The sequence below is a fragment of the Scomber scombrus genome, chromosome 5 (genome assembly GCF_963691925.1).
Source record: "Scomber scombrus chromosome 5, fScoSco1.1, whole genome shotgun sequence".
Classification (NCBI taxonomy): Eukaryota; Metazoa; Chordata; class Actinopteri; order Scombriformes; family Scombridae; genus Scomber; species Scomber scombrus.
Window position 1 is genome coordinate 7,276,196 of NC_084974.1, and position 22,791 is coordinate 7,298,986.

Below are 22,791 nucleotides of genomic sequence, written 5' to 3' on the forward strand. Positions count from 1 at the left end.
TCCGGCCCTTCCTCATCCTCTCTGACATAGTCGTCCTCATCGTCCTCATCCTCCCCGTTGTCATCCACCTCCTCCTCCTCCTCTTCCTCCGCGTCCTTGTACCTCTCCCGCTCGAACTGCCGCGTGGCCTCGTCGCTGGCTTTCTCCATCACTCTCTTCTGCTGCGGCTCCTTCACCTCCACCGCCTCCTCCTTCGCTTTGACGTCATTCTCCGCTTTCTCGTCGGACCCCTTCTCTCCGTCGCCCTGCTTCTTCTGGCTCTTCTCCTTCTCCTCCGCCGGCTTTTGATCGGCGCCATCCTCGGTTTTCTGCCCCTGCGCCTCCTGCTCCTCCTCCTCCTCCTGCACCCGCTTCATCTTCCTGACGAGCTCGTCCAGCTCCTCCTGCTTCTCCTTCCTCTCCCTCTCCTGCTCTGGCTTGGTCTTGCTCTCCTGCTCCTTAAGCAGCTCCTTCAGCTCCTTCTCCACCTTCTCCTTCTCCACCATCAGCTCCACCTCATTCTTCCTCCTCTCCTCCATCCTCTGCTTCTCCACGTCCTCTGTTATATCTTCCTTCTTTTCTTGGTCCTCCTTTGGTGTCTTTTCCTTCGCCTCCTCCTCCTGCTCGCTCCCAGAGGCCTTCTGGATCTCCCTCTCCTTCACCGACTCATAGCGCTTCTTCTTCAACTCTTTCAGCAGCTCTTTGAGCTCCTCATCATTCTTCTCCTCTTTCCCTTTCTTGGTTATCTCCTCAGCTAGCAGCTCCTCAAGCTCTTTAGCTCTTTCCTCCTCTTCGTCCCTCCCTCTGTCTTCGATCCTTGGCTCCTCGATCATCTTCTCCTTGGTGTCATCATCCTCTGTCCCGTCTTCCTTCTTTTCCTCTGTCTTGGTCATGTCGCTCTCCTCCTTTGCCTCCTCATCCCTCTGCTCAAAGTCGCTCTCGTCATCGGCCAGATTGTACTCGTATCTCTCCTCCTCGTCCTCTCTCTCGTTATCTCTCTCTGCGGAAGTGAGATTGCATCGAGACATCACTTTTATACAATATCAATTCCATGCAAAAGACATGAAACACTTACTCAGTGTTTCAGCCTGACATAAATGTGTGTGAGTGTGAATTTCTGCATACCATCATCAGCCAGCCTCTGCAGTTCCTTGAGCAGACCCTGGTGTCTTTGCACTTCATCAAGTTCCTCTGCGAAGGGAATATAAAGAGACACAGCAACACTTTAGCACAACTGTGCTGCAAAAACAGTCCAGAAAAACAGCAGCATTGTTGAAAATGAAAAGGGACCTCTGCACATCTTTGCACAACAAGAGGAATGTGACAAAACACCCATCACAGATTTAGTAAATGTAAATGACAGCAAATAAATCTGCATCCTGTGATAGATGTATTTCTGTCATTCAGTATATTCTATTCTCATGTTCTGTTCTGTTAAATTAAACTTTATCAATTAATAATTTGGTTAATAAAACATCAGAAAATCTTGAAAAATTGCTGTAACCCTTTTCTAGTAGACAATTAGACATTTTTTAATATTGTTTTGTCTGCAAAAAAATCCAAACCCCTAAATGTTTAAATTATGATCATATAAGAGAAAGAAAAGCAGCAAATTGTTAAAAAAAATGGCAATTGTTTTTGCTTAAAATTTACTTAAAAGATGAATCAATTATCCAAATTGTTAATTTTCCATTACAGCATTGAACACCAGATGATATTATTTGATGGATAGATTAGTAGAGGTGTCACCTGCCAGCTGAGGGCCACACTCATGTTGTGGCCCGTCTCCATTCAGCGTCTCCTGAATAATACATTCAACCTTGAGGCACAACACAAAAAATATATATATATATAATTAATAACTGAGATATTAAAATATTTACATTATACTGAGTGATAGAGGATGTAAAAAAGAACTTGCTTCTGACCTTTGCATCATTAAGGGGTGAGGTTACTGGCCGGCATCCCACTGCACAAAACAAAGAGAGAGGTGCAGGAAGAGTAGAGAGAGAGAGAGAGAGAGAAAGGGAGAATGGCGATTAAAATCAATATGTTTAGCATTTGTGTTGCAGTTAAAAACTGCACCAAACTACCTCACGGAGCAGCACAGGTGAAATAGTTTGTTTACTCAGCGGTGGTTTGTCCTGCATGGGTGTGGGTGGAGCTGTTCCCTCATTAAGGTAAGCACAGTTACCGTGGTAAAGCGACACAGCAAAGGAGCTTATCCCTCTCTCTCCTTCGCCCTCTCCATGATGCAGATATTCCCATCGGCTTAAACTCACAGGTAGTTTCCCACCACGGCTAAATCAGTCACCAATCCCTGCCTGCCAGTAGATCATCAAAGGCACACTAAGCAGTGCTTTCAGTGTCTTTTTCTCACAGAGATACACTGAATCTAACAAGGGCCTAAATGTCAGTATAGATAAAAATCCATGTTCAGCCTGCAGAACACAACCTTTGTTTTGTATTGGTTGAGTATTATAACATAAGGTGCTGTTCAATCTCCACACTGCTGCTTATTCATGGATCTACATGGCAGGCTATGAACTTTGGGTCAAATGAGAAAGATTTTTCTGTTTTCTGACAAATTTCCACCATCAAAATGATCAAAGATATGTACTATCTTTACTCTCAGTTAGAGTCTAAATTATTAAAACCTTCAATAAGGTCAACTTTTAAACCCAGCCTCAAATATTTGACCCAATATGGACTCAAACTGTACAAATACTGCGGACACAGATTCAACACTGTCTGTATCTCAGGTGTGAATACTTCTTTCACCGACGTGACAGCTGCAGGTTTCATCTAAACTCTGTGCGGTCTGTGTCAGCTCACAGCCAGATCAGCACAGATCAAGATCAATAAGACTAATTGATACCATGGTCAGTGATGAACCCACAAAGACACGTGAGTGAGCTGCCCACAGTTTGGCCCTGTAATGCCCGGCATGTCCATGTGATGAACTGTGTGTGTGTGTGTGTGTGTGTGTGTGTGTGTGTGTGTGTGTGTGTGTGTGTGTGTGTGTGTGTGTGTGTGTGTTATCCACACTCTCTGAGCTGGTACACCCCAGGCTCATAATTAACACTGTGATCTGGCCCTGATTGTATTCTTAACCTGCTGCTGCACAGTCAACCAAACCAAATGTTAGAAATAAAGAAATCAAGCGCAAGCAAATGATTGGACAGGCTCAGCTCCAACATGCACAATGATGAGTTAATAAAATGATATCTTCTTCTCATTTAATTTACACTGAACTGTAACTTGTATTTTAGAGGTAAGGTAGCCCATCACTGTTGGGCTTATAAAACATGATGTGGTGACATGTATCTTCTAAGACCAGCCAAAAAATGCTTTGGCTATGCTTTTATAGGGTGGCTTTGACTACTGCTGGCTTATCACACACTGCGACAGGCACAAAATAAAACTTAAAGCACCAAACATTATGTAGGTTATCTGCATAACACTGTGCGTAACACATATTACCCTGTTTTGCACCCGTATATCTCTGTGGGAAACATACTCCCCTGTAATTCTCACCATCCACAGGAAGTCTGCACTTATATTAATTAACATGATGTTCACAGCAGCTGGCTGGCGCATGTCAGCGGGCACATGCTCATCTTTTATTTTCCCATTATGTTGTATACGTACATGAGGACTGGCTGATATAATACAAGATATGCGTATGTGTAAAAAAATAAAAATAAAAGGTGCAGAATCCAGTCTCAACAGATAGAAAACAGAAAGGTGAGCGCATAACAAATTATGTAACAACGCATTTGTTTAGCCCATTAGTCTAAATCCCTGAGGCTTTCATTAAGGTTACCATACACACACACACACAGTCTATTTCTATTCAATATGACGCGTTTTATTTGGTCTGTTGTCACTATAAAGGCTGTTTAATGCCAGCAGGAATAATAACTATGTGTGTGTGTGTGTGTGTGTGTGTGTGTGTGTGTGTGCTCGCCTGCGATGAGAGATCCTCGCGTTTTGTAGCGTTTATTCCCACTGAGCGCCCCGCAGCCCATCACACTGTATCCATGTATGTGTTCAATGAATGTGATGGATTCTTACCTCCGACAGCAGCCCAAAGAAAAACCGCAGTTATCAAAATTCCCATAGGATCCGAAAAGTGAGGCTTCCTGCTGGAGATAACCTTGAAATAACGGGCTGGGAGCTTCTTCACACACCCGCCGAGCGAGGTGGAGTCTGACAGTGGAGCACAGCGGTGTGTGTGCGCGTGTGCGTCTGTGTGTGTGTGTGTGTGTGCAGTTTGACTTAGCCTACTTTCGGGGACACATTTTAGAGTGAAGACCAGTTAATTGTGGTTAGCCTGGTCAAGTAGGGACAAATAATTCTGGGTCCACACTTTGGGAAAAGGTTGATTTTGTAGTTGTGAATGTTAGTCTATAAAATGTCCCCAAAAATGATCTAGGTATATGTGTATAGTCAGACTTAGCCTACTTTCGGGGACACATTCAAGACTAAAGACAAGTTAATTGGGGACAGCTTGTCCAATTAGGGACAAAACCTGTTTCCTCATATGTGTGTGTGTGTGTGTGTGTGTGTGTGTGTGTGTGTGTGTGTGTGTGGTACAGTGGGTGAGGGTAGAGAATAAGGGTATGTCTCCAGGAAATTAATGTAACTCTATATAGTGTCCCCAAAAGTAACCTAAGTAAAATGTGTGTGTGTGTGTGTGTGTGTGTGTGGTCGCCCTTTGCTTACAGTGTGTTAACAAAATGTGGATTCTCAACGTTCAATCTGTCACTGTTAATCTCAGGACATATTATTAGTTCTTGTCAAAGTGATGTCATTTGGAGAGCTTAAAGAGTCCAGGTTTAAATACTGAACATTACATTTCACTTTTATCTCCACTGTTCGAATTCTGATGAAAGCGCCCTCTGAGAATACTGTTATCAGCTTTAATTTGAACGGTCCATTCTCCTCCACCATCTGCTGGTTAATTACTTTTGAAACATCGATTATTGATACTGTTAGAGCTGCTAATGCAACAACACATGAACACGCCTGTATGACACCTTTGGGAGCTATTAAATATTCTGCTGTGCTTCACCTGCAGGCCACCTCTTCAAGGTCACAGTGTCATTCAGTGTGTGTTAAAGAGTTTGTGTGTCTGACTTTCGGCACGCATTACTCAGCATAAGATATGAAGAATAAATGTGAATGAGAAAACAATAGAGATAGAAATACTTTCAATCTGTTTTTTTATTTTTATTGGTGGTGCATGATGATGGCTCTCCTCAACATCTGGAAAACACATATTCAAGCTTACATTCACACTTCTCATATCATTCCACCAAAATGAGACATAAATATATTTACATTGAGAGTAAACTTCTGGATTGAGCTCAGAATAGGGATGCACTCAATTCCCACTCAACTCAAAAAATCATACTCTAATTCATTTATTTAAAACATAATGAAGATGTACAGCTTTTAAACAGGCATACAACATGTAGAAATTATTGTGGATGAATAATCTTTTGCATTAGTTAAATATCTGCTCTCTTTCTGACTTGGATGTGTTGAATGTGAGTCGACTGCTGCCTCAAGTATATTTGTGGAAGATGGCTGGGATCAGAGCACTACTTTTGTATTTGTGTCATCTGGTTTTGGGTGCGGGTCTGGGAGGCCGGGTGTGCTGGTTGGGTCCAATGTATTTCAGCGGGGTGCACTTTGGTTTCTCAATCACTTCGAGACCAAAATAAGGCTGCAGGGCTCGGGGTACACGCACTGATCCTTCCTGTGGAGATGGAGAGAAAAGAAGAAACAACAATCAAATTTGTATCAGTAATATTATCCTGATGTCAAAAGCTTTCAAAATGTCTTTTAAAAAAGACACTGAATAAAATTAGGTTTTTTGGAGTCTCCAGGAAGACTGATGTAAATCCATAAGGAGATTTTTAATATTTATAATTTTGGAAATAAAAACATAATGCAACATATATTTTTATTTCTGTAGTTCAAATGAAGTACATTATAATTTGTATAGTTGACAACAGTCACAAGAGGGAGCCACTTCAACACCATACACTTTACATATCTCACATACTGCTGGACCCATCATCCTAATATTTTTTGTGCACATTCATATGTTCAAGGATGCTTGTGGTTGTAGTGATTCACAATTGTTGAAAAACCTATTTTATACCATATTTCATACCACCGCTGACTGATGACTCCCCTTAATGGGCTGGTAGGAGCCCATTAAGAGCAAAAGATATTTGCAGCAATGTTGTGGGCCACATTTTGGCCTTTGCCGTGACTCAAAAACTGACATCCGTAGAAAAGTTTGTCTCATGTTGAACTGGAGCATCTGCAGATTAATTTCATACCCAATATGTTATGATCAACTAAAGCTAGGCATGATACGAGATGATTCAATCTTGGGGGGTTTTAGCTACACCATCTTGACTGTAAGGGAGCCAGGAGGGACAATTGAGTGAGATACATGACGTAATACTATAACTGCAACCTGCATATTATTTAATCTAACCTCGTCTCTGTACAGCTTTTGTTGGGACATTAGCAAAAATAAATGTTGAGGTCTTGTTACATCTGTTTCAGTTCATATGATGACAAGATCGTCATATTACAATTTTTTGACAGGAAAACAGATATTTTGATGTATTTTGTCATTTTCTAGGACCTTTCCATGACTGACGACCTGAATTAACGAATTGTAGGTTTTTGAGACACCCTTCATGTGTGAAGTATATAAGTGTCTTACTTTGGTTTGGTGAGTCTCCAGGATAGCGATAATGGTTCGAGGGATGGCACACGCTGTAGCGTTCACCTACAGAAAAAACACACATCATATATATTGCAGTAAGCCAAAGCAGGAGGAATGTGCACCAGCGCTGCCTTGTCTGCTTTCTTACTGTGTGGGCGTACTGCAGGCTGCCATCCTCTCTCTCATACAGGATGTTGAGGCGTCTGCTCTGGTAGTCTGTACAGTTGGACCCACTGGAAATCTGATGTATAAAGAGATGAACTGCAATCAGAATCAACAGCACAATGCAACCGGCTCTGTGTAGACTGATGAGTACAGCAACAGGAAGAGCTGAATTAGAATAAAGAGAGAGGCCCAGCAGTTACATCTGAGCCTTTTTTTGTAATACATGAGAAGATGTTAAAAAATTATGTTGAGTTTCACTGTAGAGGTTTGGAGGAAGGATGAGAGGGCTATGTGGGCTTGCTTGTATTTTTGATGACTCTCTTTACTTCACACATATTTGACATATAAAATGCAAATGAGCTCAGTAATTAAGCAGGTTAGTAGGTTAAGCCCAGATAACAGTGACGTGATGGGGCTGACCTCTCCATAACTGTTCCTTCCAGGCATCCAGGCTTCAATGTCATACTTCCTGTACGCTGGAGGACCCAATTCCTGAGTCGGCATGTCCAGCACTCTAAAGAAAACACACAACCATAACTGATGCATTTATCTTAAATATTACTTAAAAATGAACATGTGTATAAAAGCACATGGCCAGAATGTGATGTGTGGCTGTACTAACCTGTAGTGTAGCTCCAGTGCAGAAAACATCTCTTTTTGCAAAGAGACAAACTCCTCCAGGAGCTGAGAGCTCTCCTCTCCTGTCTCATCTGCTGTCACTCCAAACATCTCCACCTGCACATTTATATATATACACACACACACACACACACACACACACACACACACACACACACACACACACACACACACACACACACACACACACACACACACACACACACACACACAGTTATTTAAAGCTCATTGGGATATTTATTGAGTAGCTTCTAAGCTTGAAAGAATGAACACTTATTGTAGCCCACACCTGAAAATCTGACAGTCCTGCACATGTCATTTACAGCTAAAAATTTAATCTGATTGAAGAAGTAGACAGAGTGGGATACAAATTTGCATCCAAGTGAATACTCCTGCGTTTCTAACTTTAGACCTTGTTGAAGTGATGAACTCTGTAGAGGCCCCAGGTCTCTCTGCCTGTGTCCGTCTCAGCTCTGTAGCACGTGCTGCTGCACACCGTCCTGCAGCGAGAGATGACACATCACGTCAGCTGTAATTACTCCAATTTGACACTCAATTTGTAGCAAACCAGGAAGAGTGAGAGGTGCTTCTAACCTGACAGGTAGGTCCTTCCAGTTTACTGCATGATCCATGAAATAGCCTGGAGATGAGAGACATCACATGTCTATTTTCTGCATGTGTGAAATTGATTCTGTCATGAATCATCTAATCAAAACAGACCGTGATTGTTAAAATATCTAGTAAAAACTTTTTCTTATACTACACAAACATCACCATTTATTCCAATACTTGGTCTGACTTGATGATGTGTTTTACCTCTTACATGTCATCTTTGCTATTATCATTTTACAAAATAAAACGTCACTGATTAACATCTCTGAACGTATTCAATGAAAAATTGTTTATTGCTACAGAGAAATGGAGACGTGTTGAAACAATGTGGTGAACTGAGTTTCACCTGCCGCTCCGACCTCTCCGGTCCCTGCCAGGTTGAGGTCTGGGAAACGAGCCGGGTCCATTGAATAGACCTGAGAGCGATGAGCGTTGGGTTGCATGCCACAACCCTCCTGGAAGAGAGGAGAGGTAGAAAAGGAGAGCGCCACATTAGGAAAGTTCAACATTTTGAGACATTTGATTTCTTGCCGAGGCACATGGGGAAATTTACACCACTCTCTTGTTTATACAGGCAATATGAATCTATAGCCAAAAGTCTGGTACCTAAACCTCCAACAGAGAAACAGTCCTGCACATACCGCCCCTCTTAAATAGTAAAATGTTGTTATTTAACTGAACAAATAAGACATAACTTATTCATTAGTAAGATTTAGAGATGTTATTTGAGACACTGAGCAGGGCTAGTTGTTTCTCCTGTTGAAAGTCTTAGTTAAGCTAAGTTAGCCACCTGCAGCTAATACCTGACAGTGGTATCAAACTTTCCCTATACTCAGTTCATTCATGCAGCATGAATACAGAATACAGAATATCAACAGAAATCTTAATAGTACTTTGTGAATGTTGCAAGATACTTAATGTGATATTTAATTTATGAGCAATTAAATCTTTAAAAAAAAGGTTTGGTATCTTCCATTAAATCATGTTATCGTGACAACTGCAATGCTAAGTCAGGTCTGATGAAAACAAATGGCACAGAGTCAGTGTGGAAGAAACTCACAAACACTGCCCCCCTCAGCATGTCAGGTACAACCATGGGAATGAAGCCCTGCAAGAGACAAATGGAAAAGCACAGACTTAGCTCTCTACTACACATTCATTTTACTCATGTACAATATTTCACAGCCTTACCCGACGCTGCAGTGTGTCTAGGGCGAAGTTTTGGAGTGCAATCTGTAGTCTGGCCCCTGCTCCCCTCAGATAGTAAGACCTGTGGCCTGAGACATGAGCTAGATGCCTGTGGGAGAGACAGAGGAAAAAAATATAATCAATGAGGGTAGACTAAATATTAGACAATATATTTAGTATTGCGTCATTACTGTATTCATATAAAACAATATTAAGTCTTTATATCTCTAAACATGCCGTTGAATAAACTGAAATACTAGCATCCTCTCATATTGCACAGACAGTACAGCAAGAGGAATATCAAGAGGAACAACCCGAGTCATCCTCACCTCTGCCTGATGAGACCCAACTCCTCCCCCAGTTCTACATGGCCTCTGGGCTTGAAGTCAAACTCTACAGAAAAAACGGAGCACATTTTAAGGTCACTTTTAAACTCATGAGGGTAAAGCATGTCTATTAAAAGGTCAATTCATCCACAGTTCAGATCGATAACGGTATAGACCACATCAATCACCTGGTTTCTGTCCAACCAGCTCCACCACCCTCGCCTGGCTCTCATCTCCAATTGGCTGAAAATGTGGAAAGGGAAACTTTAGGAAAATGTCATATGTAGCAAATGTCTCACCAAATACTCCAGGAATAGAAAGTGTGCGTGTGTGTGTGTGTGTGTGTGTGTGGGTGTGGGTGGGTGTGTGTGTGTGTGTGTGTGTGTGTGTGTGTGTGTGTGTGTGTCCTCACCACATCAGGGTGTGTGGTGTTGGGTAGCCGGAGCGCTCGTAGATAGTGTTCCTGATCCAGCTCAGTCTCTTTGGCGGTGAGCTGGTTGAGTCTGTTGCGGATGTCTCGACCCCTCTGCAGAGCCTGGTTGTACTCTGGAAGCTGTGAGATTAAAACAACAAGGACTCAGAACTGGGCCTGTATTAAATGTACAGTGCTGGTGCAATGTCAACAACACTGATGATTCAATTAACTAAATAATAGTTGAACTTACACTGGTGAGAGTCTTCTTGTCATTCTTGACCTGTGAGGAAAACATGACGTCACATGAGATATTATAGTAGTTTTTTGTGTCTATATTTTATGTAGTGATCAAAACAATCAACATAAATAACTACAAACATATTGTGGGAAACAATGTAATGACCTTTGACCTTTACTGACCACTAGCGCTTTGACTGTTTCACTGATGCGTTTCTTCTGCTCCTCCAGCTCAGAGATTTCTGTCCTCACCGCCTGGAGCTGCTGCCACACACACACCTGAAACATGTAGGGAAAAAAGCACACACACACACACACACACACACACACACACACAATCAGTGTTATCAGCTGAAAAGTCAGTATAACAGGGGGTGTGAAAATGTAAGTAATTCAATTCAAACTCTTAACTTTCAGTGTTCTCCTTTGTGACCATGTTGGCTTTGTTGTCTTTTTTCAGCTGTGTGTTAAGTGTTCATTGTTTAAATTCTGGTATGGTTTACAGTTGGAAGTATTGATGTCTTGACAACATAAACTTAAAACCTCTCTCTATAACCGGCCTGGCTTTTGATTAGATTGTTTTATTAGCTTTATGGACATTACTCATTTTATTTCATCATTTATTACACTGTAGCTGTCAACTGTGAAGCACTGTGAATTGCATTAACCTGGAAGAAAGGGGCTATAAAAATGAAGCTTGATTGATTAATAACGGGCACTGAAGTCTTTAAGTTCCCCATCACACTTGTGTAATTTGCAAACTGGCAGTGATTGAAAGTAACTAGGTTTCATATCAATAAATGATCCAATATTTCCTCAAATCAAAGATAAGACAAAAAGTCCAAAAAACAGAAAACAGATTTGTGTATCAGAACTTTGTTTTTTTATGTGACCTCTCCAAATAATCATCTCACGACCCCTCAGATTTATCTGGTGACCTTTAGGAGGGGCCCCACCCCTAGGTTGGGAACCACTGGACTAAACTAGCTAACTGTATATAAAGTAGTGTAAACTAGCTCCACCTCCAGCAGCTACAACAGTAACATGCTGCTCTAACACTGATGCTTCACTATTAATAATCAAATGATGTCATATATAATAATATATCAGTCAGAGGGACCAAACCACTACTTTTACTATAATACTGCATATTACATCACTCATAATACTGCAGTACTTTTACTGTAATACTGCATACTACATCACTCATAATACTGCAGTACTTTTACTGTAATACTGCATACTACATCGCTCATAATACTGCAGTACTTTTAATGTAATACTGCATACTACAGTACATCACTCATAATACTGCAGTACTTTTACTGTAAGACTGCATACTACATCACTCATAATACTGAAGTACTTTTACTGTAATACTGCGTACTACATCACTCATAATACTGCAGTACCTTTACTGTAATACTTTAACAACATCACTATAATACTTATGTACTTTTACTGTAATGCTTTGACTACATCACTCATAATACTGCAGTACTTTTACTGTAATACTGCATACTACATCACTCATAATACTGAAGTACTTTTACTGTAATACTGCATATTACATCACTCATAATACTGCAGTACCTTTACTGTAATACTTTAACAACATCACTATAATACTTATGTACTTTTACTGTAATGCTTTGACTACATCACTCATAATACTGAAGTACTTTTACTGTAATACTGCATACTACATCACTCATAATACTGAAGTACTTTTACTGTAATACTGCATATTACATCACTCATAATACTGCAGTACTTTTAATGTAATACTGCATACTACATCACTCATAATACTGCAGTACTTTTACTGTAAGACTGCATACTACATCACTCATAATACTGAAGTACTTTTACTGTAATACTGCGTACTACATCACTCATAATACTGCAGTACCTTTACTGTAATACTTTAACAACATCACTATAATACTTATGTACTTTTACTGTAATGCTTTGACTACATCACTCATAATACTGCAGTACTTTTACTGTAATACTGCATACTACATCACTCATAATACTGAAGTACTTTTACTGTAATACTGCATATTACATCACTCATAATACTGCAGTACTTTTACTGTAAGACTGCATACTACATCACTCATAATACTGAAGTACTTTTACTGTAATACTGCATATTACATCACTCATAATACTGCAGTACTTTTACTGTCATACTGCATACTACATCACTCATAATACTGCAGTACTTTTACTGTAATACTTTAACTACATCACTATAATACTGCAGTACTTTTACTGTAATGCTTTAGTTCATCACTCATAATAGGGCAGTACTTTTACTATAATACTGCATACTACATCAAGCTCATAATAATTATGTACTGTTTTAAGACTTTCAGCTACAATGTCTAAGACTCTTTCTAATGTGTTATTATGTTAACTTGTAGAATGAGAGGCTTATTTTTCATGTCATTTCTTTTACAATAATAAAAATAATCAATGGCTTTTTGCTAAGGTTATTAATCTATAGCTCTAGCAAATTTACATTTAGGAATGTAAAACTCTTTTTCATATATTCAACATCTTGCCACAGTTTAGCGGTATGTATACATTTATATGTATGTATGTATACACAGAGGGACAGCAGGTTACAGGTTTATATACAGTATGTTTCCCTTAACTTTCCCTTAACTTTTCCCTTATTTTCCTCTTAACCCTGAATATGAAGCTGTCTTCAGCCTCGCCACTCTGTTGGCAGGTTGCTTTAGCATTAAGGGGTGTATGCAGGCTATAAGTTATTTTAATTAGACTTCTGAACACTCACAATGTTCCGGACATCCTCCCCCCGCAGGTCTCCCTTCCTGCTCTCCACATTAGCTATGACCGAGTCAGTATGCTCACACACTAATGTCATGTCCAGCTCGGGTTTGTCACTGTAGCCTTCACGGACATGCTCGTACAAACTGCTGCGGGCTCTGTGACAGAAGCGGTGCGGGATGACAACGCTGCTCCTCTGCCTCGAGTAGTGTCGAGCCACCGGCTTCAACACAGTCAGTGCAGCGCGTCCTAGTCTAGCTGCCATGCTGAAGCCTGTCGCCATGTTTGTCCTATGGTTGATGTTGCATTCAGGGAGCATGGGAATAATTAACATCTCTATTAGGCTCATGGTCACCCTTCGTGCGTGCGCTCAAAAAGATATGCACATTAATTCATGTTTTGATAGCATATCACCTCAATGAAGTCATATTATAATAATCATGACAATCACAGTTCTTTTTTTCTTGTTTTCTTGAAGGAACCAGGGAGCATTATTTGTGCCTGTAAAGTGTCGTATCTGCCTGAAATGCAGCATGAATGCGGAAATGACTACAATAAAACCTTCTTTTTTTCTCAAATGTATAACAGATGTTTAACACGCATAATATCAAAGAGGGAGCGGGTGAGGTTTTAATTTTTCGAGTGTCCGAAAACGAATCCGTTCCAAAACAATCGTCACGAGCTAAAGGTCAGCCAATCAGATGGGCGGAAGTTTAACGTTTCGGTAATCCGGTTCAGACATGACAAGTGCGGCCGACTCAACCTGACCTCACTCCTGATTTTTCTGCCCTGCAGGCTCTGAAAACTACACTTTGCACCGTTTCACCACCGTGCCGGACCGCGTGTGGTGCCTGCCGCGGTGGACCGATGCGTGTTACGGCTGGACGCTTTTGTGCAGGAGGAGCTTTTTTCCCCCTTTTTGTGAGCTAGTTTGGTCGGTCAGTCAGCGGGGATGTTGTGCGTGGGGGAACGGGATGAGCAGCGAGTAGCCTGACGCGTCCTCTCACCGCAGGCCGGACGGACTGTTTCAGTTGAGCCCAGAGGAGCCAGACACCCAGATACCCAGATGGGAGCCAGGAAAGCGCCGGGAAGCTAGTGCTAATAAACAGGGTGCTTGGATACAGATAGCCCTGCTCCAAACTGCCTCACCAATTCCTGCTGAAAGTGAGACCCGACCAGCCTTCACGGTGGAAACTAGAAGAAGAGCAAAGGTAGTGTCAGCTACAAAATGTCACATCTTACCTGTAAACTACAACAGCAGCAGCAGCAGCAGTGTGCTTTGTGTTTCCCGTTTATTCCAACCAGTGTGTTATGAAGACCTCTTCTTGGTGATGGAGAGCATACTGTGACATACTGTAAATCTGTAGGAAACAATCTCCACTTTGCTTATAATTCAGCTGCACAATACTATAATAAGCTATCACACGCTTCAGCTAGAAAAGCAACATTTTTCCACAGAGATTGTTGTTATCTGGGTCATATCTGCACCAGGCCTCAGTCTATTACACACAGGCCTGTGTCTGTAGCAGATAAGGCCTTTGCATGCATTGATGTTACAGTGTAAAACCTGCTTGCTCAATTTGCTTCCATTATGCATGTGTGTAATTGTGTTTGTGTGTGTGTGTGTGTGTGTGTGTGTGCGTGTGCGTGTGCGTGTGTGTGTGTACTGTACTGTACTGTACTGTACCTCAGATGAATGCCGTGCGGGGGGGCACAGTCACCTGGCGTCCCCAGCCATGGCAGGATGGGGATGGGGGAGGAGGGGAGCCTCTATCAGACAGCGACTCAGAGGAGGAGGACTTCCCAGATGACAGCACCACACCTTTAGGAGACTACATCACACATGGTGAGACGGAAAAGAGAGAGGTTGGGTGGATGGGGATGGGTGGGGGTGGGTTTGGTTTTCCCTCAACGGCAGTAATTAGTACTTTTAACTCATTTTCTGTTTCTGTCTTCCCCCGCCTGTCACCTCCGCTGCTTCCCTTCCCCTTCTGCTCCGTCCTTTTGTCCTCACCCTCTTCTGCATTTTCTCTTGTGTGTTTTCAAAGGATTGAAGCAGCTCCTGGACGCTCAGCAGCTGTGTGATGTTACTCTGCTTGTCGAAGGGAAAAAGTTCATGTGTCACAGGTATGGAGGCTATATCCTACAAGGCAGTGTGGTGATAAGCTCACTTTGCACACATACTGAGCCAGGGCTGCAGCTAACAAATGTGTTTGCACTGTGAGACTAGAAATGTGTTGTTGTCATCAATCAATTATTTACTCTATCAGCTGTGCAAATAATGACTTGCCAATTGCACGTTGGTATAGCTGTCACATACTGTGTCTTGCCACCAGTCAGTTTACAATTTCAGTATCGAGTATTTTTACTTGACAAGTGATAATCAGAGTTGTCGTTCATTTTCTTGTCACTGAATTACTGATTAATGTTTCAGTAGCGATTTCAACATGAGAGTTTTCTTATTGGGTGAGACTACCAGACTTTTGAAGACGGGGATGTTTCCTGCAGTGAACATTGTTCTTGTGCAAGTCACTTGTAGCTTATGTTTGATATCAAAGAAGCAAAATGACAAATAGGGTCTGCCAGGTGCAAGAATTTAGCTTTGACAGTAAGTTTCTCATTGTGAGTACATAGAAAATCTAACCACAGTATTGTGTAGAAAAGTGACTCTCCTTCCACAGAAGCAGTTATCATCCATACTCCTCACCCTCACCCTCTGCCTCTTTAGAGTCCTATTGGCGGCTGTGAGCCCGTACTTCCGGGCCATGTTCACCAGTCCTCTGGTGGAGTCTCGCCTCACTGAGATTCGACTGGAGGAAGTGACGCCGTCTGTCATGGAGACAGTCATCCAGTTTGTGTACACCGGGGAGGCGGGTCTCTCTCTGGACACGGCTGAGGATCTGTTTGTGGCTGCCAACCGGCTTCAGGTCATGCCCCTGCAAGACCTGTGCTCCAGGTGAGTCCGCTAAGTTACAGATAATCATGTTGACAGTCTCATTTAGTTTGATATTAGGCTAATATATGACAGCTCCTGTCTTTTGGATTTGGTCTAATTTCCTCTCTCCTCTCTTCTCTATATTCCTCTCTCTCCCCCCCTGCTGTTTTGCTCCTCTCTTATCTCTCCAGGTTTCTATTTGAGCACCTCTCTGTGGATAACTGTCTGGGGATGTACTCTCTGGCTCGCTCTCACCACGATCAGCTGCTGCTGCGTGCCTCCCTGAGGCTGGTAGCACAGCACTTCCCCCGGGTGGCCCGGCAGAAAGACTTCCTGCTGCTAGACCACGGCACTTTAGGCAGCCTTCTGAGCTCCGACCGCCTGGGGGTGGATTCAGAGGCGGAGGTGTACGACGCGGCACGCCGCTGGGCAGAGCACCAGCCCCTGGATCGCTACGCCCACATGCCAGCACTGCTTCACCACCTGCGGCCGGGACTGCTGTCACAGGAAGAAAGCCGAAGACTGAGCCAGGAGTTGGGCCCCGCTGCAGCTGGAGAGGGCCTCGGGGGGCCTCTAAGACCACGGGAGGGCATGTTTGAGAAAAAAATAGTGTGCGTGGACCTGACACCTCGGGAAGATGAGAATTTAGTTGCCAGAGACTACACAGTGGACTGCTTTGATCCTCGGACAGGGAAGTGGGAGAAGTTAGCAGCGCTGGGTTCGCTGGTCAGTCCTGGCTGCACAGCTGTGGGTGACAGACTGTTTGTAGCTGGAGGGATTCTACGGACAGGCTCTGTGTCTGCAGCCGTGCATGAATACGATGCTGTGTTGGACCGCTGGATAGAGAGGCCTTCGATGGCCCAGCCCCGGGCTATGCTTGGCCTGCTGGGCTGTGGGGAGTCACTCTATGCCTTGGGTGGCAGTAACCGCTCAGCCCTGCTGGACTCCAGTGAGATCCTGGAGCTGTCTACACTCCAATGGACTCCCGGGCCGCGGTTACCGCTCCCTCTGCGTGCTTTCGCCTGCGCAGCGCTGCGCGGACGACTCTACCTGCTGGGTGGAACCACACTTGAACAGAACCGGGCCGTGGTTCACTCCGTGGTTCACTCAGGGGTGCTTATTTATCACACCTTGACAGACTGCTGGACACGTGTGGCACTGGACTCCGGTGCCACCTGCCTCGCTGGAGGTGTAGCAGTGCGAGGAGGAGTCTGCGCCATAGGGGGATACATGAGGGATACCACCAAGTTCCTGGATGGAAACTACACCAACCTGGAGACTTTAGACGCCACAGGGCGCGTGCTGTTTTTCAGAGAGGGCCGAGGGTCTGGAGTAGAGAGGGAAGTGACCGGGGGAGGGGTGATGGTCACAGCGGAGCAGCGGGGCGGTGCAGGTGGCGGAAGCGACCGAGCCCCGAGCCCTGTGGTTTTTCCTGGGCTGCCGAGGCGGATCGCAGCCGGGGGGGTGGCCAGGTGGAAACGGAGGATTTACGTGCTGGGCGGGGAAAACGGCTCGCGGTTCTACGACAGCGTGTACTGCTGGAAGCCCGGCTGGCGCAGCTGGGTCCAGAGACGTGAGAAACTCCCCGGAGACACTGGAGGGGTGAGCCAGTTCGGGTGCACCACTTTAAAATTCCCCAAGAAACACATCCTGTCCAGACTGAGACTAGCCAAAGAAAACTGCAAGAAGGCGGCTGACTAGTGCTGGAGGGAGACGAGCCGAGGCAGCCGTTCACGGAACACAGAGATGAGCTCCGGGCTGAGTTTGAATTAGCTCCTCCTTGACCTCAAGAAATGTTGCTGTTCAAATGAAATCACAATGAAAAGACCATTTTATACAATCCGAGAGCAGCCACACAGTCGGCCAACAATGGATTCAATGCAAACAGATCATGTTCATTTTGTTATAGCATATCGTCAGATGTACAGGCAGATAGCATGTGGGGACAGAAACGTGGTCAAAGTCAGGCAACACACACCTGAATGTAACCTAATTTCTATTTCTCAGAACAACAAAGTCCTTAAGTTAGAAAAAAGGGCCCCTTTAAAATTATGTTCTCAACGTGTAACATTATTTTCAGCTTTTTTTGCCGGTGTGATAGTTTTGTCAGGAAAGTCAAAGCAGCAGCCTCTAGGTTAGTCACAAACATATGCACATTACAGACTGCTATGTTCCACTTTTAACAAAACTTCTTAGAAACTGAAACGCATACATTCGATGTAGGATAAATGCGTAGGCTTGTGTTGTTTACTTCTGAAATTTAGTGAGTAATTTTTCTAAAAACGGAAATACATTTTCTGTTTCAAAGTGTTGATACTAGCTGCTGCTGTGAGTGGACACAATCATTCCCCCTTTTCACTCACTTTCATCTGTTTTTCATGTTAAATGTGTTTTGAGAGTAAGCACCTTGTTTCCTTGCACAATATAGGCCTGTGTAATTGTTAGCTCAATGAAAGGCCGTACAAATAACTTGACTTGAGAGGAAACGTAGTCTAGCAAACGCATCATGACATCAACTTTTTTTTTCTCTCTCTCTGGGCCAAGAAACGTTTTATTTATGAATTTTTATTTCTTTCTGTTCTGTCTTTGCCTCAATACTTGAAGCCCATCATAGCAAAGACTGGGTAGTTTCTCATCCCAGGAAGTCTCCCTGTGTACTTCAGTTCATTTTTTATATAAATGAAGGACGTCGATCTAACGTCTGTGACAACTTGTACGTTTCATTGGCTCATTCTGACCTACATGTCCCAAGATGCTCCTTGGTGCTGGTTCAGGGAGTATTGAACTATTGCAAAGCCTTACTGGCCTCACACACTCACCTCCAGAAGGTGGATTTTAAAGTGTTTAACACAGGCCACAGCAATTTTTTTTTTTTACCTGGTTAAAAACTGTGCTTATGTTTAATGTTTTAAATGCTCTTAAGGTGCTGCCTAGTTAAAGATGTGGAACATAGCAGTGGGAGAAATGTGCAGACAGGGCTAGATCGAATGGAAGGAATGACGAGGGATGCACGATAATATTGGTATGTCTTCGGTATCGGTAAGCCGATAAAGGCTTTACAATGAAATATTGGCCCGAAATGAATACTTGAATTCGTCACCTTCTCCCCCTCCGCCGCCTGGCTGTGCTTCCCTCCGTGGACTGTTTCACGCTGTTGGACGCATGGGCTTCCTCCGCAGGCTCCAAAGGCCGGGGTTATCCGGCCCCAAGGAAACACCGGATCATCAGGGTGAAACAGTCCGTGGAGGTAGGAAACACATCGGGTGACATGATGTACCGCTCTGTTTGAAAAAAAAAAAACAGTGTTTGGCAACTGGTGTATTAGTGCCACCTTCTGCTGCCGGAGCATGAACCAGAGGTTAAATCCTACACATTAATGTTGCCTATCTAATACATTGTTTGACCCATCTGGCAGGTTCTTAAAAGTTTCACTGCTGAGTTCTTCCTTCACATTTTATCTTTCTTGATCATGCATGCGTAACGGCCTCCTCAGCCAGGTGGAGAAAAAAAAAAAAATTCCCATGTATTGGCATCGGCTGATTTTGAAAATATCGGCATATCAGAAATCGGCAAAAAAAAAAAAAAAGTCCAATATCATACACCCCTAAAAATGAGCTGTGATAGCCTTCCAGTCATTCTGTGTGAAATCTTACAATGGAACAGTGGTGTTCTGTTAGTTTCTGCAACAAAACGATCTCACTGTAACATTACAGTGACAGCGATGCATTCATAGGGGTGTGGTGCAGCCCAATGTGAGGATGACCTTCAGTATCTTTGTGTCTGGACTGTCTGTTTAACAGCCTTCTTACAAAACCTTCAAGCCAGTTGTCTTTACTTGATTCAGCAGCTGTCCATTTTTTTTTTTAAATTTGTTTAAGTTGCTCCAGCCAGGACTTTTATTTTGAATGTAGTCTGCACCGAGGTTATAAATTATCTGAACACAGTAGCATTGCACCTTATTTATTAAAGTTTTTTTTAAAGTTTTTTTTAAGGTTTTAGTTATTTGAAATGGTAACTCTGACTGCAGTGCTTGGCCATCATATAGGATGGCACTGTAAGCTTAGGACAGGCCCCACAAATAGAAGCTTGATATATTTAGATGTGAAAGGTGCTGAGGTCGGTATAGTAACTCAACTCCCAAAAATCCCAGCTTAATGACAGTAGAAAGCTTAGCCAGAAATGTAAGCACATTGTTTTGCTGCAAGCTCCACTTTTGTTTTTTTTTTCCTTATTTATTCAAATTGATCAAATCCAGATACTACTGCGGGGGATTGGAGCACATTAGAAACGCCACCAGCTGTGTCTGAAAATGGAAAGCTTTTTTTTTTTTACCAGTGTCGGCATTACTTCATTGCCAAGATTGCAAATGATCAATCGGGGCCATAAAATAAGCCACTTTTTGCCATTACAAGAGCACTGTAATTGAAGACACTAAATGTTTCATGTCAGGAATGTATAAATTTCACCACTGTGTGCCATGCTTTGCCCTTAGATGTGACTTCATGATGAGATTCACTGTAAATCTGATGTTAAGATGTACACAGGATGTGTTTCTGTAATGGCAAAATTAGACACGCCCCCCTCACACACACAAACACACACACACACACACACACACACACACACACACACACACAGAGTTCTGAGAGCCGCAAAGCAGATTTATTTATTTTTATTTATTTAACTTTACTAAAATAGTAAATGAATGCCAGTCACAAAAACAAACTAATTTAGACTTGTTACAAAATTTGCTTTCTTGCGTAAACCGTCTGTGTCGTAGTGCATTCTTTAGCCGAGAGGACCGAAGCCAAATTCATCCATCTTTCCCTTTTAAAAAAAAAAAAAAAAAAAAAGGGATTTACTGTCTCTTCTCTCTCTCACCAGTACATTTCGCAATTTTTCAACCCATCTAAAACTTTCCAGAGTGTTACGATGACTCAGTGTCCCTTGAGAACAGAACGGTGGAACTCCCCTTCCCTTCCCTAATCTAAAAGGGTTGAGTCGAGAGCAACTGGACTTCAGACTCTTTCAGGTTTCTCATGTGACCTCAGCAACCCTGAAGGACTAAACAACCCCATACAGAGATTAAATAGGCGGTACTCCCCACCCGTCATTCATAACTGCAGAAGATTTTTGGATGGGAAATGCCTTCAGGAAGTCCAGTTGCTCTTGACAACGCATCAACTGCTTTATCTTTTTATTCTTAAAAATGACTCTTCAACCGCTTTCATCTCCAATTCAATGACGACTCCACTCTGCGCTTAAAGTGACACTACAGCTTTATTAGTACTAAAACTTAAACATCTTTCAGCATTTCAGCTTTTTTTTTTTCTTTTTAGCTTCTTTCACTAGTCGTATTTAAACTGCAGCTTTTCACTGTTACAGTATTTCATCAGTTTCAACATTTCAGCAGTGATCATGTGTACATTTTCTTTAGAAATATGAACCATTTCTAATAAACACATTAAAATCAGTCAGTCAGTATTTCTAAATGTCTTCCGTGATATCTTTACATTTTCTCGTTGGGTGTACTCAGGCGGGTTGCGATAGGTTAAGGTGTAGCGGTGTATCGATACATTAAAAACGTCACTTGTGTGTTCATTCTGCCTTTCAGTCTGCCAGTGCCATTAGCAGATACAGCAGGGGTGATTCAGTGTTAGATTTTGGTTGTTTTTTTTTGTTCTCCTACTGGTGAGTCAAAGAAGGTCATAAAAAAAAAAAGGACATACTGATCTTAAAGTCCTGGTGATGGAGCGTTGCCAGGCGGTGGCTCCATCTCTAGTGGTGCTGCCTTCTTGTACAGAGATGCTGATGGGCTCTAAACCCCTTGTTCATGACTAGTTAGAGGGCAGCTGGGATGTTTGATATTCAAAGAATTGAAGCCTGGTGATTATGACACAGTGTGTGTGTGGATCACCATAATGCATTTAAATGACGAGAAGGAACATATTAGGTTTGTGAAGCTTATTTCAATAGAAAGTTCACTAGTCGAACACACGATGAAGACCTTTTTTTTTTTTTTTGTCCTTTTGGTTAAAATGTGTGAGCTTAAGTTTGTGTTTTCTAGAAAATTGATGTTCAGTTGTCTGCTTTATTAACCATTCTCTGAAATTCTCCCCCACTTGAAATGTCAAAAACATTTTTTACTTTTTGTGTGCTTACAGCTTGTAAGAAATGTGAAAAGTGACTGTGTACGCATGCACGTTTTCTATGCTGAGGCGTAAAATCTGTTCAACACAAGCTCTTTGCACACGTACTGTACACACACACACACACACACACACACACACACACATCCTGTATGTCTGTTCAGAAGAAGTAAAGCTGCCCTCATTTGTACAATCTAATGAAGTTTGTGAACTGAAAGGCAAATGGATGTTTTGATGAGATAAACGATTAAAGGACTATTTGCTTACATGGTTTTGCTGGTGACTTTATTACAGTTGACGTGTCTGCACGTGAAACCATCGAGGTAGCAAACATTTCTCGTGGTTTGGCGTTAATAATTTCTCTAATGAATAAACTGCTGAATCTGCCCATTGCTGCTGCCGTTGGCCAAAGTTCACACTCGGACTGACCGCTGCAGTCCTGCTGCCCATACATCAGTCAGCAAGGGAGTGGGTATTTGTTCTCTTGTAGGTATTTGGCTCTAATGATATCTAAGTATAGGTGTTTTTACAGATGATGGTGATTATATTAAGGCTCTAACCTCCATTAGAAGCAAACAGTCGGTAAA

At 42.6% G+C, this 22,791-nt stretch overlaps 3 protein-coding genes across 4 annotated transcripts in view; 1 reads left to right on the plus strand and 2 right to left on the minus strand.

Moving 5' to 3' along the window:
- The window catches only part of LOC133980373 (DNA ligase 1), an 11,654-nt gene extending 7,523 nt beyond the window's left edge, over positions 1–4,131 (minus strand). For both annotated transcript variants that reach the window (XM_062419077.1, XM_062419076.1), the window contains exons 1-5: positions 4,057–4,131; positions 1,908–1,948; positions 1,729–1,798; positions 1,105–1,170; positions 1–979 (exon numbers count right to left, since the gene is read on the minus strand). The exon at positions 1–979 is cut by the window's left edge and continues 46 nt beyond it. In XM_062419077.1, coding sequence (XP_062275061.1) covers positions 1–979; positions 1,105–1,170; positions 1,729–1,798; positions 1,908–1,948; positions 4,057–4,102 — 1,202 coding nt within the window. In that variant the 5' untranslated portion in view covers positions 4,103–4,131. The remainder of the gene's footprint in view (positions 980–1,104; positions 1,171–1,728; positions 1,799–1,907; positions 1,949–4,056) is intronic.
- A 1,100-nt stretch (positions 4,132–5,231) lies between these two features.
- On the minus strand, positions 5,232–13,474 carry sars2 (seryl-tRNA synthetase 2, mitochondrial). The gene is made up of 16 exons (XM_062419091.1): positions 13,128–13,474; positions 10,502–10,597; positions 10,332–10,361; positions 10,079–10,219; positions 9,855–9,909; positions 9,670–9,733; positions 9,344–9,449; positions 9,213–9,260; positions 8,499–8,607; positions 8,135–8,180; positions 7,953–8,040; positions 7,524–7,636; positions 7,322–7,415; positions 6,885–6,977; positions 6,734–6,799; positions 5,232–5,746 (listed from the first exon to the last, which is right to left on the minus strand). Exons 1-16 carry the CDS (start codon positions 13,467–13,469, stop codon positions 5,606–5,608), a joined length of 1,632 nt encoding a protein of 543 aa, XP_062275075.1. The 5' UTR covers positions 13,470–13,474; the 3' UTR covers positions 5,232–5,605.
- Positions 13,475–13,678: 204 nt separating this feature from the next.
- Positions 13,679–22,443, plus strand: si:dkey-260j18.2 (uncharacterized protein LOC325231 homolog). Its single transcript, XM_062419090.1, has 5 exons — positions 13,679–14,331; positions 14,813–14,966; positions 15,169–15,247; positions 15,849–16,076; positions 16,247–22,443. The coding sequence occupies exons 2-5, from the start codon at positions 14,813–14,815 to the stop codon at positions 17,754–17,756; spliced, it is 1,971 nt and encodes a 656-aa protein (XP_062275074.1). The 5' UTR covers positions 13,679–14,331; the 3' UTR covers positions 17,757–22,443.
- The last annotated feature ends 348 nt before the right edge of the window (positions 22,444–22,791 follow it).

Coding starts and splice junctions, on each gene's coding strand:
- sars2 (XM_062419091.1), bottom strand. CDS start 13,469: ATGAGCCTAATAGAGATGTTAATTATTCCCATGCTCCCTGAATGCAAC. Junction 7,416..7,523: donor GCACTGGAGCTACACTACAG/GTTAGTACAGCC, acceptor TGTTTTCTTTAG/AGTGCTGGACATGCCGACTC. Junction 6,800..6,884: donor GCCTGCAGTACGCCCACACA/GTAAGAAAGCAG, acceptor TTTTTTCTGTAG/GTGAACGCTACAGCGTGTGC.
- si:dkey-260j18.2 (XM_062419090.1), top strand. CDS start 14,813: ATGAATGCCGTGCGGGGGGGCACAGTCACCTGGCGTCCCCAGCCATGG. Junction 14,967..15,168: donor AGGAGACTACATCACACATG/GTGAGACGGAAA, acceptor GTGTTTTCAAAG/GATTGAAGCAGCTCCTGGAC. Junction 16,077..16,246: donor CTGCAAGACCTGTGCTCCAG/GTGAGTCCGCTA, acceptor TTATCTCTCCAG/GTTTCTATTTGAGCACCTCT.